At 34.2% G+C, this 20,214-nt stretch overlaps 1 protein-coding gene across 3 annotated transcripts; it reads right to left on the bottom strand.

Moving 5' to 3' along the window:
• Positions 1 to 372: 372 nt before the first annotated feature.
• LOC126831831 (islet cell autoantigen 1) lies at positions 373 to 19,960 on the bottom strand. 3 transcript variants are annotated; one of them, XM_050562463.2, is made up of 14 exons: positions 19,850 to 19,960; positions 17,829 to 17,914; positions 17,441 to 17,618; positions 14,093 to 14,165; positions 13,803 to 13,926; positions 12,907 to 13,105; positions 11,168 to 11,392; positions 10,432 to 10,520; positions 9,036 to 9,122; positions 8,247 to 8,350; positions 7,743 to 7,898; positions 6,951 to 7,208; positions 5,389 to 5,516; positions 373 to 4,741 (listed from the first exon to the last, which is right to left on the bottom strand). In XM_050562463.2, coding segments are annotated over exons 2-14 (1,731 nt in total). In that variant the 5' UTR covers positions 17,831 to 17,914; positions 19,850 to 19,960; the 3' UTR covers positions 373 to 4,633. The 3 variants fall into 3 exon arrangements, with proteins under 3 accessions (XP_050418420.1, XP_055959299.1, XP_050418421.1); XM_056103324.1 differs by having other exon boundaries at positions 17,829 to 18,028; positions 19,850 to 19,892; XM_050562464.2 differs by lacking the exon at positions 9,036 to 9,122.
• Positions 19,961 to 20,214: the final 254 nt, after the last annotated feature.

Below are 20,214 nucleotides of genomic sequence, written 5' to 3'. Positions count from 1 at the left end.
CCAATTTTGCCTGGACATATTCTTCATCCAATCTGACTAAAACACAGATCCTATTTCGTTTTGTTTTTTTAGAGTTTAAAATTATTTTTTTTTGTCTGTACCACACTAGGATCTGGAAGAGATGTTATATAACATGCATTCTGGATAGCGTGAGGTATTAGCCAATGAAACCATCTGTTACGGCGACTTCTTGGCATGCTATGCACGGAACTGTGGGTAACCCACTAGAAACATCAACGCTGATTGATTAATCAATGTCTGACGTCATAGGGTCAAAAGCCGCTCGTACGACCCCCGACGCGACCTTTCAGTAAAACTGGTCAGATCTTCATGTAGTGTAGGCCATCGAAAGTATAAAAAAACAACACGAAATATAGATCTGTATTTTAATCAGATTGATTCTTCATCATAAATTCTGTCAAAGGGTTCACAACTTCACACCGAGTACACCAGTGACATCAGTTTTTTTTTGTCCCATCCAAATGATTAGACATTTATTTCATGACAGTCCATACGACCTCCACCATTGATAAAGGAAGAACAAGCTGTAAAGTGACATAAAGCCTTAGGGCTAATAAAATGTTTATTTCTTGACAGCCCCTCCAACCTGCACCATTGATAAGTGGAAAACAAGCTGGAAAATGACAAGAAACGAAATGAAATGGGGTTTAACGTCCTACTTTTTTGCACCGACTGGGCTAATGAAGAGTTGAGAATAAAGTAAAATTGTCTAAAGACCTTACCTATGCACATGTCAACCTAGTTTAGCATGTTGCCTTCGTGTCTGTTTATCAACCATAATTACACCATTTTAGTTGTTATTGTGTGAGAATGAATATGTCCAATAAATTGGAGAGAGAGAGAAATGGGGTTTAACGTCCACTCGACACATCTAGGTCATTTCGGGACTTACACATGGTTCTATTTTATTTCAATAATTCGCTTGCGCGTAGGGGTCTTTAGCAGTGGGAGGACCCAGAGAAAACCAACGAGGTTGGATAATAAATTGGAAAATTTGGAACAATAAAAACTATAGTTGACTCTGGAAAGGGTTTGTCCTCTCATGACCACAATGCTTCACACAAAATTTGAAAAGACATGTAGATGTATAAAAACAGACTATTATATTCATATGGCAAATAACACAATACAATAAACAATCCTGACAGAATTCTAATGTAACTTATAGTTGGAGTTCCTAATCTTTTAAAAGTTATGAAATACAATGAAATAAACAAAAAACATTCTGGTATGTTTGTAATAATATATGTAGGATTCAGTAATAAATGAACAATATAAAGCTAATGACGAATTACAGAGTTAACTTCACATTTTAATGTACACAAATAAAGCTTGTGAACACTAATTACAGAGTTCTTAATCTTTCTATGATTGGATTTGTTCATTATGAAGACCTTGATCAAAAAATAAAAACTTTTGAAATGCAACTTGTGTAGCATTATTGTTCTTGATGGAGGAATGTTTTAGATTTTTGGAATGTTAATCCATGGAAATCATTAGGTAGAGCCTTACTGTAATTGTGAATGTTTTTATTTCATGTTGCTGAGTTACCTTCTTGTCCACAAGTTTTACTAGTCTCAATAGGTCATGAGAGAAAAATGGGGTTTAACAGAAACTTGACACAAACTATTTTTTAATTTTATTTCAATAATTTGTTTGCGCATTGGGGTCTTTAACAGAAACTTGACACAAACTATTTTCCAATTTTATTTCAATAATTTGCTTGCGCATTGGGGTCTTTAGCAGTTTGTGGACACAAAAAAAACATTCATGGTTGGACACATGGCCCTACTCCTTGTCACATACATGCAGGGAATTGAAACCTTGCCACTAGACCCAATGACAGACCTTATGATCTAAAGCGCAAGAGTTAAACAATTCGGCCACCCAATCAAGAAAAACAGGGAGAAGTTGATGTTGGAGATAGTTAAGGATGGAATGTTTTAAAACTTGGTAGAATTGTTTGAATTTTAATATTTCAATCAGGAAGCAAGAAGTAGCATTAAAATGTCCTGACAGTTGTAGGACTTTATATTATATCAATAAATACAAGGATTATTGGAATGTAACATTATGTTTCAGTAAAATTGATAAGATACTACAATGTTAAAGAATGAAATGAATAAAGTCATATTAAAAAAAAAACTACAAAAGAAAAAAACACAAAATAATCAATGAGAAATGTAAAGAAAATATCACAGAAAGAATAAAACATCACAATTACAGACATATGCCTTTGACAAATGGGACAATAATTCTGTTATTATGAAGAATATATTACTAAGCTATGAAGTCATTAGTAGTCCAGAAATATAAATGATAATATCATAGCTCACAGTATTCAAATGCTGGTTATAAAGGGGTTGATAGAATACCAATCTAACTAAATTCCTCCATTAAATTGCATTAAATAAAAAGTTTTGAGTTGGAATACAGAACCCAATTTTTCTGGAAGAAACACATCTTTAACACAAGAAACACTAAGAGAATGTATGAATTAATAATAAACAATTCCCAATCTAATTATGTGTCAGATTCATTCCATTTATTCTGATAAACAACTGAAAACAAAATGTAACAAAATTATTGTATAATTTTAATTATATTGTATGAACCCCCGTCCATATCTTCCTCTCTACCCAAACATACAGATATATCCGTTACATTTATTATGTATGAAATACTAAAAGAGATCTTTAATTTAAAGATGCATTATGTAATATTTAGATAAAGAGGTCAACGTTCTTTCTTGCTGTAATAGTTCAAAAATTGATAATGCAAAATGAATATATTGAAAATCTCATTCAAATTACATTACTCTGGACGAAGTTATGACTGAAGTTGCAACGTAGATCGCTTATTAACATAGCAACTGCCTTTGAAAACCAGGACTAAGTCTTGATTATCCATTTTATTGTTCAGTTTTTTAAATCTCCCAGGTGTTCAAATCCATTTAAATTTCAGCAACCCGAAGATCTAGAGAGTGGATTCTAGACTTGGCATGTGAATAAATGTCTAAATAATAATTCATATAAAATTCGAAGCCAGAAAAAAGACCTGCAATAGGTAGATTTAGCTCATACATACTGCATCTTTAACAGAGTCATCAGATGTTTACATTGTATGTTTAGAACATACCTGATAAACAAACAAAATTAATAATAAACAAAAAACAAAAAAAATATTAATATTAACGTAAGTTGAGCAAAAAAAGATGAGAAATGCAAAATTCAAACTTTTCCATTTATTAACAAAAAGCTAAATGATAAATACTTCTGTCATACATAAAGATATAAATAATACAATAATTCACAAAGATTTTGAAAAAAACCTATGTCACAGATTTTAACATATCTATAGCAAAAATAATAACCAAATCCATTAATATATCAACAATAAAATATTCGAGGATTAAATAGTATTATATACATCATATAATTGTCAACCATTATCAATGGTGTTATTGCACGTTCCTAGTTCTTTCTCCTTGTCTCATTCACCATTTCATGTACAGAATACATAAACTACATTAACTCAATATATTGATGATATTAACCCCTTAACTGCGTAGTTTTTAAAACGTTAACTACCCCCTATTGCGTAATTAATTTGACGAAAAACGTCATTTTGGACCTTTTCATTCCTGAATACAAAATTTGGTAGTCTGAAACCAAATTAAAACTAACGGTAAATAGAGTTGTCTCCCTTCGAAGAATAGGTTGGGGGAAATACCTCCAGGACGTTATATTACGTCCTACACACGGTGAGTGGCAGTTGTCCAGGACGTTATATAACGCCCTACGCAGTTAACAGGTTAAGAAATGAATTATGACATGACACCATCGCATATACACCCACATTAACTTTAGAATATCATTCAGTTCCCATATGTACACAGCTATAACTGACCTAACATTGCATGGACTTAAAACAGTCTATGGGAATAACTAACGATGCTAATGATTCAAACTTAACCCAAATCTCATGGATATCAGATCACACACCAATTTTCATCAAAACTGAATGAAAAATGTAAACTTTAAAACAAATTTTGAAATTACTTAAAAACAATTTTATTTTGTAAGTCCAAGGGCAATATTTTCACGAATGGTACTAAAATGGATTTTTTAAATTCAAACTCATCTAACAGATTAAGTGAAAATAAGTTTAGGGACACGTTTGCATCAACCGCGCTATACTTATGAATATAAAGTCACATATTCCATTTGGGAAAAATTTACACTTACATTGTGTTTGCAAGCAATTACAGACCAATATTACCCATGATGGGCAGAGAAAAAAACTTATGCTAGGTTCCCACTGTCGTGCGATGCGTTACGATAGTATTTGTCCCTATTGAGTTCACGATCTGGTACGTGCAGATACATTCGGATACATTCAATACCATTGCTACGACTGACCTCAATATATGATAAGACTTGATAGGATCACCACGATTACTCCATGATTAAAACCACTATTTCATGCATAGCCCGAATCGTGATAGTGGGAACCTAGCATTAATACTTTTTAAAAATGTTATTTGACTGACAGTGGTAAACAAGTACACCATAAATACAACTAAATCACAATCATTATAATATATAGTATATCACATCTCTGTTATTTCATTGGGTTTTCTACCAATAGCATCAGGATTTGATAATGGATCCAAGTCAGCAAACAGATTAAACCATGCAGACATGTCAGACTTTTGACTCTGCAAACAAAAATTAAAATTGATTCAAATCTCTTAAAACATTACCAGATATCAATAAAAGAGAAGAATTCTCAGATCTAAATTGTAAATAAGTCCAAATATAGATTTAACGAGACGTTTATCTGATAAACACATGTCATGTTAATCTCTGTCATGTTAATCTCATTATATTAAAGATAAACACATGTCATGTTAATCTCATTATATTAAAGATAAACACTGGTTGTTCGATCCTTGAGTTGGCCAAGAAAGTTCATCAGGATTTTTCGGTGTGGTCCCCCTTGTCAGTGATGCAGGACAGAGGTCCTGTGTCCACATTGGCGTGCACTTAAAAAGGACCCTTGACAGTTGGAATTCGATATAAGAGTAGGCCACAGTCTGAGCACATGGCACACTGTATGGCACATGTCTGTCTTTATTATCACACTCGGTGCAGAACAGTAGTACAGTAAACCCCCATTTCATAGCTCTACCACCAATGACATATTATAAGACGATGCCAATATAATATGTGACAAGCATGTTAACCATAGTTGAGTTAAACACCAAGCACGTAGAAATATGAAGAACATATACACATGTTGTATAAATAATAATTTGCAATAGTTGTATAAATGTTTGTCCAAAAAGAGCCATGCATAACTAACCTTTTTAGATTGTGGTTGTGATTTTGATTTGATCTGCGCTGGCTGACCGGATGATGGTGGCAACATTTTCTGATTTCCTCCTATAGCTCCTAATAAATCAGTTCCATTACCATTGACAGGATTGGAAGCTAAAATACATAAATGAAATAATATGAAATGGGGATTAAAGTCCTTCTTTTTTCCACCAATGAAGTCAGACATATGCACATTCTGCACACAGAGGACTATCTACTTTGAGAATAGAACTCTGTCCATAATGACCGTCATTTTCAAAATTAGTATACTATTTTGTAATGTGGTTCTAATCCGTTTTACATATTTCATACACACACAGACTAAATAAACATTTGAGATTTTATTAAATGGAAGCAGAATAAACACTTCTCAAAAAATGCAAAGTATACTTTGTGTTTTCAACTAAAATCGTCAATTAATGTTGGTCAATTAGTTTTATGTCTGTTCTCAAATGGAGCTAATTGTAGATAGATGGCATAAAGCATGGACAGCAGAGTTTCTGTCTACAGTTTATTCGTTCCTGGAGTTTTACGTCCACTTCCACCAAGGGTGATATTGTAGACAAGGGTCTACACTTCATAGAATACCAACTATCAAGGTTTCTTTTATATACATGTCATCGTCATATAGGACTTTGTTTTTTTTTGTCCCATCCTAACAACTAGATGCTATTCCTTGCCTGCCTCTCTGTCCTGTTCCTCTGACAACGGGAAGCCATGATGACAAATCCAGAGGAACATCCTGGGCCAACGTGTATCATAGAACTCCTAATTAGAAAGCCAGTGCTTTACTCATCAAGCTACCATAGCTCCCTAAGAAGGAATCATTAGAGAGAGAGAAATGGGGTTTAACATCCACTCGACAAAAACTAGGTCATTTCGAGACTAACATGGTTCGATTTTATTTCAATAATTTTCGGGCGCATAGGGGTCTTTAACAGTAGGAAGAAACCAGGGGACCTGGAGGAAACCTACGAGGTTGGATAGGCGACCCTAATCCTTGTCACGTACAAGTGGAGAATTGAAACCACGCCACTTGACTCAATCACAGACCTTATGATGCAATGCACACACGCTAACCATTCAGCCCCTCTTGTATATGAGCATGTGATGCTTCCTATCATACTGGTCGGCCAAAATAGAAACCAGAATATCTTTCATAACATTCCACTTCACTAGTTATGGCGTTAAGATGGACAATATACAATGAGAGCAAACAATACATTTTATGTGATCCTAAAGGATGTTCTTGTCGGATCATTGAAGTTCCACAAATTTATCAATTGTCACTCTATTTTTTCCTAAACTATGCTTTTATAATTTCTATTTAGGCTGATAAATAGGAAAAGATAGGTTACCAGACAATGAAACAAAAACAGTTTCTGTCATCAAAGCCAATAATAAAGATTGTCACCAGTTTAATTTTTCAAAGATTATAATGTCTCTAATAGTCCATCATTCTACTGTCCAATCCAAACACTACGTAAAGTGCTGTTATCTTAAGAACAAATACAATCTGTGATTATGATTATTGATATGTTATTTTACCTTGTTCAGTCATTAATGATGACATATCAAGTAAACTAGAAGGCATGAATTCAGCTGGTGTTTTAGGTTGATCTGATTCAGCTGTTAAAACACTACCCGTTGATGTAGATAACTGATTAACACCAAATACGGCCTGCCATTCCTGTGTAAATTCATCTCCTCCTGTTGAGGGAGCATTCATTATCTCATTTAATAAGGTCATATCATCTTTATCTGTATTATCTTCTTCAATATCATCTACCAATAAATCTTTAGGACCTGTACAAATATTTCAATCTTAAATTATTATATACAAATGTGACAAAATTAAACAAATATTAATTTGAAATAAAGGTGCAAAAGTTATTGTCCATGTAAGTTCAATTTTCTTCCTGTCTGAAGTTGTTCCTTTAAGATTCCCAACCTGCAGCTGACCAATATTAATTGGGAGCCGATCTGTATGAGTGCCATACAACATTCTTGCCAAATTACGTTAAAATTCATAAAGTAGTCTAATAAGTATAGTAGAGCAACAGTTTGTGTAATAACAATCAGATTAAAACATTGATCCTATTTCGTTTTGTTTTGTCTTTACTACACTAGGATCTGGAAGGGTTATTATATAACCTGCGTTCTTGCTGATGTGAGCAATTAACCAATGAAACGGTCTGTTATGGCGAGTTCTTGACGTGCGGTGCACGGAACTGTAGGTAAACCACTATTACAGTGTAATATGAATGATGTACAGTCCTGTCATCAAGAGTTAGTGTTTATATATTAGTTTTTATTCTGGTATAACCAAATTTAAATTACCATCTGATTTTTTCTCTTTACTCTTCGAACTTAAAATAGTTTTTCCACTAAAATCAAAATTTTCAATTTCTTTTTCTATATCCTCTATTGTTTTATCTTCATCTCCAAAATCTATAAATGGACCAAAATCATCATCTAAATCTTTTTTATCATCACCTGAAACAAGAAAATAAAACAACTATGAACTGACTTCAATAACTTAGACTAAAAGAAAAGTTGAAGTGATGATCGATATCCTATGTTTCAGGAACATATCAACACTAGCAATCATATAGAGCTAAAAGATGCAAATCTATCTTGGTGTTGCTTGACAGTACCTAGATGAGCAGTTCATCCAACTACAAGTATACAGAAGACTGTAGTATTACTTACTATTACTATGTGTTTGTTGATGAATTACTATTACTATGTGTTTGTTGATGAATTACTATTACTATGTGTTTGTTGATGAATTACTATGTGTTTATTGATGAGCTAACTGTAGAATACTGTAGATATACTTACTATTACTATGTGTTTGTTGATTAGCTAACTGTAGAAGACTTGGTGTTGACTGATCACTAGTTTTACTATCGTTTGTTGTATTTTCATCATCCAATGACAATAATCTAAAATAAAGAAAATAATGAAATTAAAGTTAAAATATAGCAAATAACAAGTTGATTTTTTATTATGGTTATAACATCAGAAATTAGCCATTTTTGTTTTCTTTCATTAAACAAGCGACTGATAAATGTTGATATAATTTAAACCATGTCACTTAAAAAAGACAAGATAGTTTTTCATTTTGAACTATAATCTAAAATTAGCATATATAAAATATTTTTTATATATAATTTAAAATGGCAAGAAAAGACAGCATATAACTTTAAAACTAAACCCAGTATAAAAACAATATTATTAAACACATGAAATCAAAATAAATCAACATTTACTAATACAATGACCGATATATATGTATTACTGAAGAAAAGCCAGAACTTTTCTCATGATTCCTAAACCATGAGCAGGTTTTAGTATTTTGAGACCGTTTTTAGCAGTAGAGAGTGGCTTGTACATAAATTACACAATTACCAAATGAATATAACCTTACAGAACTGCTACTAGCAAACACGGGTATGCTGGAGATCTGAGATTTCTTTTTAGAGAACCTATATCTTCAAGGAGCTCAGAGACATATTTAAGGATTTGTATGTAAGGAGTATTTTGAACTCAACTCGTATATTTAGAAGTGAAAGAAGAAGATTATAGAAAGGTTGCCCATTCACCAGTTTAACCAGTTTTAACTAGTACCTGTCTATTTCCTGACAGTTTGATGTTAGTTTTACAGGTTGCGTATCAGAGTTATCTTCCTCTTCTTCTGACTCATAACTTCCACTACTTCAATAAGTACATAAATATAATACATAAAATACAACATTTATATAAAATACAACATTTATACATAAAATACAACATTGTTACGCATTTATTTCTAAAACGGTCAAGATATTTAGAAGGGAAGTTGGTATACCCATGTAACATTCATTTTTAGAAAAAAAATAATTGAAAATAAGACTCCACAGCAATCAAAAACAGCAAATTCACTTTTATGACAATTTTTCTAAAAAGAATTCTACTAGACTTTGTTTACTATCGTAGCAATGGTAGCAATGACATTTGAGACTCCGCTTTTCCCCAAGCGACCATAACTTCACTCAGACTGAAATTTTCAAAATATTCGTATTTCATTATGTATTTTAAAACTATTTTACGGTAGCGAGATCTGTCAGCTCTTTATCAAAATCTTACATAATGCATCTTTGAAGGCATGTGACTTCTTACTTATATATGGTAAATTGGTTATTTGCACATCTAACTAAAGGTGCTAGTTGTAAGACTTGTTTATTAAATACTTCTTTAAATTTTTCTTACAGCCTCAAAAAAAATTTGTTTCAGGTTCTACTATAGACAATATTATAATCTTAGTTTAGACTATCCCAGTTTACCGACTGGCTGATTAAAATTAGTTGGACCACACCACCAATATTTATTTTTTTCAAGTTACTCAAGCCTTAACTTTGTTATCTACCAGTTTAATTTGACCGTTTTTCTACTATTATAGCTGGATAGGAGGGTGAGTTGGGTGGCACAACACTTAAATTCAACATTTATACATATACATCTGAACAACATTTATACATACATAAATACATATAAATACAACATTTAACTATAAAGTATGAGCTTATAGAAAATAGAAACTATAAGGCCATACAAAAAAAAAAATATTCTGGTTCTCAGACAATTCTTCCCAAAAATCTTATGCCGGAGGGACGCTTTTATTTTGTCAAAGGATCACTACTGGGTTAAATGACTTCTCATAAACCTTACATTTCAAGGCACTACTTTTATCGGATCATATTATTTATGATTATACAGTATCATCTATGATAGTCAGCAACATTTATCTGTGTTGCTTACTTGATAAATGAGCCTACGCCACATTTCTGAATTCATTCAAATATGTTTATAATATAGATTTACTTCCTGTAGCCGAGGTATACGAGCGGTAATTTATTAGACTGATTGTATTTTTTACTTTTTGAAAACAAAACAGGTCATGAGGCACTTTTAAAGTGACGTAGGATTATCTGATAACCAGATATATTTTTTTTTATCACCTAGAGTAAGATGAGATTAAACTTACTTTTCTCTATCCTGATCATCTGTGTCTTTCTCAGCAATTTGTCTTTGTGATGTTTTTTCTGATAATTCTCGACATGGTTCCGCTAGTTCCTGGAGGTAAAATAAAATAACCTAGTGATTAAAACAATTATATATTATCACAAATATATTAACAAAATAAACTCCACATCACCATTCCGGACATGTGTTGGAAGTTACAGGGAAAGACAAGCTCTGTGTTATTAGTTATCAACAACAATAATCAATTACAAACTATCAGCACCACCATTTTGCTCAAGAAAGTTACATGTTCATTTCTAGATGTTTGAATGAATGAAAACAAAATCACATAAAGTTTCATAAAGACATGTTTTTTGAGATGTGATCCTATGGGCGTCCATAGAAAAACAAAATTATTCAAATTAGCAAACGGCACAACGATTATTAAAGGTTGAAATATTGAAATATTAATGCCCACTCGACACAAACTAGATCATTTCGGGACTAAGACATGGTTCAATTCTATTTCAATAATTGGCTTGCGGGTAGGGGTCTTCAGCAGTGGGAGGAAACCAGAGAACACAGAGAATACCCACGAGGTTGGACAGACGACCCTACTCCTTGTCATATACAACCGGGGAATCGAAACCACGCCAGTTGACTCAATGACAGACCTTATGATACAGCGCCCATGTGCTAACCATTCGGCCATCCAACCCCACTAGGTATAAATGATATAGAGAAGAAAATATGCTTACCTTCAACATGTTGAATTCGTAATACTGATAACCTTTAAAACTTTCAGCAACAGCTGACATAGTACGTGAAGTTTTCTCCCAGAAATGTAATAATGTTGTTTGATAATTAGCTAATACATGTGAAAACATATTACATCGACTAGCCGCTAATAAATCAACTTTCTGCATTACGTCCAATTTCAATTTATCAAATTTACTTTTAGTTTTACGCACTTGTGTCTGTACCTGTAAAATAAATGTTAAAACAGTTTATTTAGGATTTACAATATATAACAATATAGTTCATTTATAATTTACAAAATTACAAAATAATCATGAGTAATTTACAAAATATAACAAAACACTTTACAATAGTCATTAATTATTTACAATATATAACAATACATTTTATCTGTAACCTACATCAAATAAAACGAAATGACATGGGGTTTTACATTTCCGGGATAGCCACATTTTCGCATACTATTCACAGAATTCCAACTGTCGTGAGATTTTTTTACATGCACACCAAAGAGTAACAAGAGCATCGCTAACGCAGCAATATACGTCCACATTCCTGTTTTGTTTGATATGGTCCAGTTTGCATTGAGGGTCTGTGAAATAAAACTGGGTTGTAGGACTGCTATCAGTATAACATTTCGTTCACATTAACAGAACACAATTTTTATTTTAAAACAATCGATGTCTTTATTCTAAAAGCATGACGTTTTTTTTTTGTTTTTTTTTGCTTGATTGATAACGATAAGAGAATACTTGTGGAAACGTCGTGCTTTTAGAATAAACTAGTGATTGTATCCCATAAAAACTGTGTTCTGTTAATTTGTTCCCTGATCGCTAAATGCCACTTAAAGAATAACTAGAAATGGGCGTGGCTCTGCCCCTGGGGGTCGGGCATGCACCAAAAACAATAGGGATCTTCCTTGGGGTATAAGGAATAAGTATACCAAGTTTGAAGAAAATCCAGTAAGAATTGCGCCCTGTAGGCGACACAAAGACACACGAAAAGAAAATGGGCGTGGCTCTGCCCCTGGGGGTTGGGCATGCACCCCAAACGATAGGGATGTTCCTTAGGGTACAAAGAATGTGTATGCAAAGTTTCAAGATTATTAGTTAAGAAATGTGGCCTGTAGACGACAAACAAACAAATACTAGAAATGGGCGTGGCTCTGCCCCGGGGGGTCGGGCATGCACCAAAAACAATAGGGATCTTCCTTGGGGTATAAGGAATAAGTATACCAAGTTTGAAGAAAATCCATGAAGAATTGCGCCCTGTAGGCGAACCACAGACACACACACACACACACACACACACACACATACATACATACACACACACACACACACAGACAGGGGCGACGGCATAATACGTTCACATTATGAATGTGGACGTATAAAAAGGCAGATCTCGTTCTTTTTGTCCTATGCGATTGACAAGACGCTGTTTCCTTGCCAGACCTTCCAATTCCATCCTGCCGCACTGTCAACAGGAAATAGATCAAACCCAGGACCTCTGGTTATTCAGCCAGCACAATACTCCCTGAGCCACTATGGCTTCTATATCGAGTAAACGTTAGTAATAATCATAATCTATCAGTATGTTCACAAGTTATCTCCAATATAGTTTTATATAATATATAAAATACACATGAAAATAAAATATAGTTTGATCAGACACAAATACATTTATCTATGTTTCACATAAAATATAATCTTAAGTATGTATTTTATTTAAATTTTACCGTTCTAAATTTTTCTAATTGTTTATATGTATCTGGGTCCAATTCTTCCGAGACATTTTTCATCCACAGGAGGGCACCTCTATATTCTGTCCTGGCTCCTTCCATTCTGTTTATAGTGACTAAAGTATCAGATATTGCACGGTAACGAAATGTTTCTACTTCTTGGTAAAGTCGTACTAAAGGTACTCTGAGGGCAAGCCTGAAGTATGATAAATTGTCAATATTAATTTTATAATATACACTGCACATGGCATGCTAAAATAAAATTCTCATGAACAAATCTGTTGAAAAATGATAAAAATGTAACTTGTTCATGAAATAAATACTAGTAAAAGAGAAGGTCCATTGGTCTATTTGACTGAGCTGTATTAAAAATTTATTGAGCAGGGGGGTTCAAGGGAGGTAAGCCTGTATTTACCTATTATCTCCCCTTAGACCACAAACCTAAGTTTTACAGAAAAATCTTCTTTTTTTTTTCAAAATTCTTATACAGTTTATTTTACAATTATCTATTTCACAAAGTCCAAATCTATAATTTTATTCCAAGTTTCATAAATTGCAAAAATCTTAAATGTTGCTATTTTCATTTTCTAAAATTGCAAGATTGTCCAATTTTCAAGAAAATAAATGCTTCTTGAACATAGAATCTCTGAGATATGTTAAATGCATTTATGAGAACTTTTCACATCTATCAGACTGAATGCCAGATCACCATATCCATCAATGACGATTACAACAATGGTATGGTGTCCTTTTCTTTTTGATTTTAGATTCCATATGGTTGTTGTTTATCTTTGATTGGTAAACATCCAGCCAACAATCATACTAAAATTCACACTTCCGTGAGTGATTTTATTGCGTCTCATTTTTTAAAAAAAAAAACCCAGATATATTACCTTTGTTGAGCAGAAAAACTCTGTGATTTACCCACAGCGGCCATCATTTTACCGGCTCTAGTTTTATCGGCATTACTGTGGGATTTTAAAAATCTTCCCATGGCATTTTCTTCCATAGATATTACTGTTGATAATAAAATCAGAAAAATTCTTGAAGATACATTTCACCATTGATTACATGTAGAAAATGTGTAAAAAAAAAACCCACGAGAACTTGGTGTTATATTTGATGAAACCTTTTTATTGGACAAACATTGCTCCTGTGAAATTCAGGTATAATGAACACTTACCACATAATCTATCCTGATATCTTTCTATAACACGTAATAAATCCATGGAAGATTTCTGTATGGCTTTAAATACCTACATGCAAATATACAAAAAAAAACATACATAGGTTGACTAGAAACAAAACATCTCATCAATTTTCTCCAAATAGATTTTTACTTTGCCTGGTCTCTCTAAGATTCTTGTACTTTCCAGTAATAATATTTTCACCATAGAAATATGACATGGTAAAGAACTAATTCATCTTTTTATTTGAAAAGGTATATTTAACTTGACAATTAGTCACATCCTCGTAGGCTCATTTAAACAAAGGACAACAGTCGTTTAGTTTCAGGCCATCAGTCGTAATTTTACATCCAGGTATGTCTACAACAGTGATTCTCAGGTGTGCCACAAGATCTTCCTAAGTGTGCCGCGAAATTTTCAACGGCACACTAAGAAAATGCAAAAAACCATGTGATTCCAATTGAGTATTCACTGGTGTCTCCTGGTAAGTTCGTAGCTGTATTTTTCTTTATTTAGTTTGACTTATTCTATGTGTCGAAAGACTAGTCTGTGTCTACAGTTGTATGCCGTCTATGACTGGCCATGTTATTATTTTGCAAAATTCAAAATATTGTATATTTAGCCAGGTGTGCCGCTATTTTTTCATGTGTTCCAAGGTGTGCTGTTGGCAAAAAAAGGTTGAGAACCACTAGTCTAGAAAATCAAACCCATGATACTCTGTGGTCACTATTTATAAACTTAGTTCAAATACATATATTATACGTAAGTTCCACCAAACAACGTTTGAAGGAGTTTCAAGTTGACTAAGACATGTGAGAGAAGCAGCTTTGTTCCAGTTCTACTGTTTTTTTAAAGCAAAATAAACTGAGCGCCATGGAAAACGCATCATTTAGTTTTTCGTATAACAAAATGATCCTGTAAACATATCTTATTTATTTTGCTTCTTATTGTGAACAATATTCAAATGGGAACACATCAATAACAACACATTTGTAAACTTATGGATGTTTAATCTGTAATCAACGGTACAAAGTAAGGAGGTCAAAACCAAAAGTACGACACAGATGTCAGTAGCGTGTGTGTCCTCCACGGGCTCTTACGCACGCTGTGCAGCGACGTCGCATGGAATTTACCAATGTTTGAAAGAAGGCCTGGGGCAAATTGTTCCATTCTTGGACAAGAGCAGCTTCTAAAGCAGCAATGGTGTGCATCTGTGGTCTCCGATACAGACGGCGTCCAATCTCATCCCAGACATGTTCTATCTGTGCCATGTCCGGAGACATGGCTGGCCAGTCCAAGACATTGATGTTGTTAGCAGCCAGGTAGTCCATACTAAAACGGGCGGTATGCGGACGTGCATTATCCTGTTGGAAGTGCTGAAGTTGTGGGTGCGCTCGAAACATCATAACAACAATTGGTTGCAAGACATCATCACGGTAGGCTACAGCAACCCTGCAAATGTGCAGGGCGGTCCGGTGATGAAATGTGAAGCCTCCCCACACCATTACACTTCCCCCACCCCATCGATTCGTTTCGAAGACGCAGCAGTCTGTAAGACGTTCCCCAAGATGTCTCCACACACGTTGACAGCCATCAGCGTGATAAAGATGAAAGCGACTCTCATCACTGAAGAGCACACTTTGCCAGTCTACTCTTCTCCATGTCTGGTGTCCTTGAGCCCATATCAAACGCCGCTGACAGTGATGATCCCTGAGGATAGCTCCAACATAAGGTCGTCGTGCACTGAGTCTTACTTGTCTTAGACGACGTCTTATGGTGTTGGCACTTACTGGTCCTTGTCTTCCGACGACTGCTGCACTTGTTCGAGTCGCTGGGCAGAATCTGTGACGCAGATGAGTGTCCCGGATGTAGTGGTCTTGAGCCTGGGTTGTAACGCGTTGTGGACCAGGACGTTGACGGTCACGTGTTGATCCAGTAACTCAAACACGTTCCACCAACCTTAAAATAGTGGACTGATGACAATTGAAGTGTCTGGCAATAGCACGTGTAGACATGCCAGCCCTGGACATTCCCATGGCTTCATTCCGTTGATTTTCAGTAAGTCTCGGCATCTCTAGCTCGATTCCTTCACACGTCCAACAACAAATTACGACAGATTGACGTTTCACAGTTCATGTACTGCACATTAAGTTGAATACATGCTTTTAAAGGGCTCACACACAATGCTGCATGTGAATATTGGGTTTTTCATGTGCATCTCGTGCAATTTTTTTTTTGCACACGGGCCGATATTTTTTGCGTTTGGGAGCATTGTGTGAAACAATAGTTCATAGTATTGCATAATATTATACATACAAAACCACCTAGTAATAAAATATTTGGGAAAAAAAAGTGATGCGTTTTCCATGGCGCTCAGTATATTATTGCCTATAATAGTTTTTAACAAGATTACAAGTCTAATAAAATCACACATTCATACATCAAATTACAAAGGAAAGTTTATGGAGAACCTATGAATAAGTAAAAATTTTCAATCCATACAAATCTATCTGAAGCTTTAAGATACTGTATACAACAATCAACAAATATATCAACTGCAATATACATCTCAAATCCCAACTCATTTTGTTTAAAGTACAATCATTTAAACTACATTGATCCAACTCTTAACCCTTCGATACTATCATACATATAAATTCAAACAAATTTTTCAGTGTTGATTCAATCAACTCAAGTCAACATTTATAAATACAAAAATCAATATGATCCTGAAGATGATATCACTTAGATCAATTGGATCATAATGCTCAGTTCCAGTGGGATGCTAAGCTACATGGCATGCAACCCCCCTCAAAAACAAAATTGCAAAGCCATGTTAATTCCAGTCGTTTTTATACAGTTGCATACTCGACACAGTGATTAAGTAATGAAATGGGGTTTAACCTCCTACTGTTCTGCTCCTATGCTGGGCTAATGAAGACGGGCATACGCCATACAGTGTGCTATGAGGGACATTTTGCCTGGGCAGCGGCACTATAGCCTACTCTTATATCAAATTCCAACTGCCAAGGGATCTTTTACGTGCATTCCAATGTATACACGGGAGCTCGTTTTTTTGTCTCATCCGAAGGACTAGACAGCTGTTCTTGTCAGGTCCTCCGTCCTGCATCACTGACAAGGGGGAACCACGCCGGAAAATCTGGATGATTTTCCGGCATGGTTCCCCCTTGTCAGTGATGCAGGTGGTTACCAAGGATCTAGGTTTTAGTATTCGAAGAATTTCAATAAACAAACCATTGATTGTTGCAATGACTGATTTATATTAGTATATTAAAGATAGTAAAATGTCTTTAATGTAGATTGTCTGCTACTGGTTGCCTTACCTCTAATTTAGCATCAAGTTGGGAGTCGGAAGCTACTACATGTTCATCTTCCTTTTTTCCAAGTTTTTTTATGACAGCTTGTTTAGTTGTCCAATATGTTTCTTTCATCTTGTGGAATGTCGAGGTGTTTGTGTTCTCCACATGACGATCATAATTGGAACCTGAATATCCTCGATTCCTGAAATATAATTCCTTTAAAGGTTCAGTAAATTGGAAGTGATTTTATAAATATCATTTTCATCCAGTTGTTGAATCATATCAATAAATACAGTGATACAGGTACATGTATATACTTATCATTTGATTTATATAATATTCTGATCAATTTCTACTATCCTTAACAAATCTTTTTTTTTAAATTTCTCAGGACATACAAATTTAGACTTACATGGCTAAACCTTATATATGTATGGTCTTGCAAGAATTAATCTGGTTTAACAAAGATAATATATACCGGAACTTCTGATTCTTGCACTGAAAAAATACATACAAAAATGCATGTTTTTAATTACAAGATTGTCCTTCTCTCTCGAATTCACACTCATTGTCCTTTCAGACAAAAATGTGTACAAACCATTGCAAACTCACCTGAAATACAAAGTTGATACCGAAATCATAATCTAAGAGGTTTTTTTTAAAAATTGATACAAAAACTGGAAAGTGAATAATACAATTAGATACATCTAACGATACTAGTCTATTACTTAAAATTTTTAGTTTGAGAATTATAAGTAAATTTGGGGTTAACAAGGAAGTGTCTAGTTGTGGAGATGGTACAATAATTTGAGGTCTAGTCAAGAACACACAAGTCACAATCATACATAGGATTAATACTAATAGGAAAGAATCTGCATTAGTTACATTACTAGTGGGTGAAAATGCCATTGTCAGGGTAAAATTATACCCCACCCCCCTCACATTGAAAACTAAAACTTAATCTTTAAATTACATTAAACCCCAGCCCATTACATCTATAATCCTTGTGGTACGGTAGTTAGAGACAGGCAATGGTAAAGTTTTAATTCCAAAATATTACCAGAAGAGTACAGGTATTCATCTATAAAGAAATCCAGTCTAAAATACACTAGGCCTCAGACAACCCTTTCTAAGTCTTGAATCTTACTATAGTTTGGAAATTTTTATTATCCACAAAATGAAGGTACATGTATGTGCAAGATAGGTTTGGTAGCATACATAAAGGCAAGATAATGTGTGTGGTGGTATTTTCGGTTTACTGCAATGAAAAAAGTTTTTTACAGCAAAGACTGTAGAATTTGTTTTGCTCCACAAAATAGCACTTTTTGTTTAAAAGGTATTAGAGTACATATTAGTGTGGAACAGCTACATATTGTCTTATAAATACAAATAACAATCAACGGCTTTCATACATGTAGTTTAAAGTAGCTAAATCTCTAACTCAATATCACCCAAAATCTTCGACATTGAAAACACAATTTATTTGTCGGTTTAAATCAACATTGATGTTGTAATCTTACCGGGAAAAGATGGCCTTCTGATATCCAATATTTAAGACAAAATAAACATTTTACAATTGGTACACCAATCGTGTACCATAATGCGTTTCAGCGCTATTTGTAATAAGGGACTCGAAAAACGAGGCTAGGCATATTCCACAAGTCCTGTCAAACGGTGACGCTATATTCTTGTCTGGAGAGCAAGCCCAATAAATAATATCGGCGTAGACTGGAATAACCAGATGCTAGAGATTGAAATTCAATTGAGAATACTGGCGCATTTCGCCGAACCTAACTGATTAAAAATTACAGTAAAAACAGAACGTTTGAATGTAAATCAATTTATATACATTCATATAACATTATTGTATGCGTTGCGACCAATTTGTGTCAATTTCTAGGTCCAAAATATTAGCGATTTAGCTCCTTTAAGTATGACCCATGGGTCAACTGTGCGAGTGCTAGCTCGAGACGAGGTGTGGGACACGGTTTCCGTATTAAAAAAATTCAAAAGCATAGATAGGGGAAAGTTAAAACAAAAATAGTTGTCTAGCTAGGCCTATCTAAAGTACATGTATCTTCTAATAATCTATTATCTATCTTCTAAAGTCATACCCATAATATAGTAAAAAAGCCACGAAAATGGAGTCTTCAGGATATCCAAATTGGAGTCGTCTTTTTGGTCCTGATACCACAGGATCTGTCGTAGCAGATCCACATTAGGAATACCCTAGGCTAGCCTAGTACTGAGGCTACTGCCACTGGAAATATATTTAATTTGCTTATTTCAATATTTGGCATCAAAAAAGAAACTAAATTGGCAGTTTTCTTTTTAATGTCGCCGAATAAAATAGTGGGTAATGATGCAAAAGAAAAAACTATTTCATGGCCAATGCCGTAATATTTTTATAAGCTTTATAAGTTATATTCAAACCTTGTTCTAATTAATTCCAAAATATTCACCAGTCTGTTGTCACAAATCGTCCATTTTGGAAACGGGAATGTACGGAAAATGCCGAGTAATTTTGTTACGATTGTCATGTCCAGAGGCAGGCCGACGAACAAATTAGTCTCGAACACCCAGACTGTTTAATATGATTTGCATTGCGACTGTGAACTACAATTCCGCAAGGAAGATAAATCTGCTAGGAATCAGGTTTCAGACTGATAATGCTCTCTCCATATTAATTCCCTGGGGAATTATAACTTCAGAAAATTTCTATATTTAATTATCTGTACTGATAAAAGGGAAATTTTCTGAATTTGCCGATCTGTATAATATATATGCACGTGTTTCAC

Source organism: Patella vulgata, chromosome 9, assembly GCF_932274485.2.
Source record: "Patella vulgata chromosome 9, xgPatVulg1.2, whole genome shotgun sequence".
In the NCBI taxonomy this organism is placed as follows: Eukaryota; Metazoa; Mollusca; class Gastropoda; family Patellidae; genus Patella; species Patella vulgata.
The sequence above is the reverse complement of the archived record's forward strand: the minus strand, read 5'-3'. Positions and strand labels throughout refer to the sequence as shown.

Coding starts and splice junctions, on each gene's coding strand:
- LOC126831831 (XM_050562463.2), bottom strand. Junction 14,166..17,440: donor AACTTGATGCTAAATTAGAG/GTAAGGCAACCA, acceptor ATTTGCATGTAG/GTATTTAAAGCCATACAGAA. Junction 8,351..9,035: donor AACTGTCAGGAAATAGACAG/GTACTAGTTAAA, acceptor TCTTTATTTTAG/ATTATTGTCATTGGATGATG.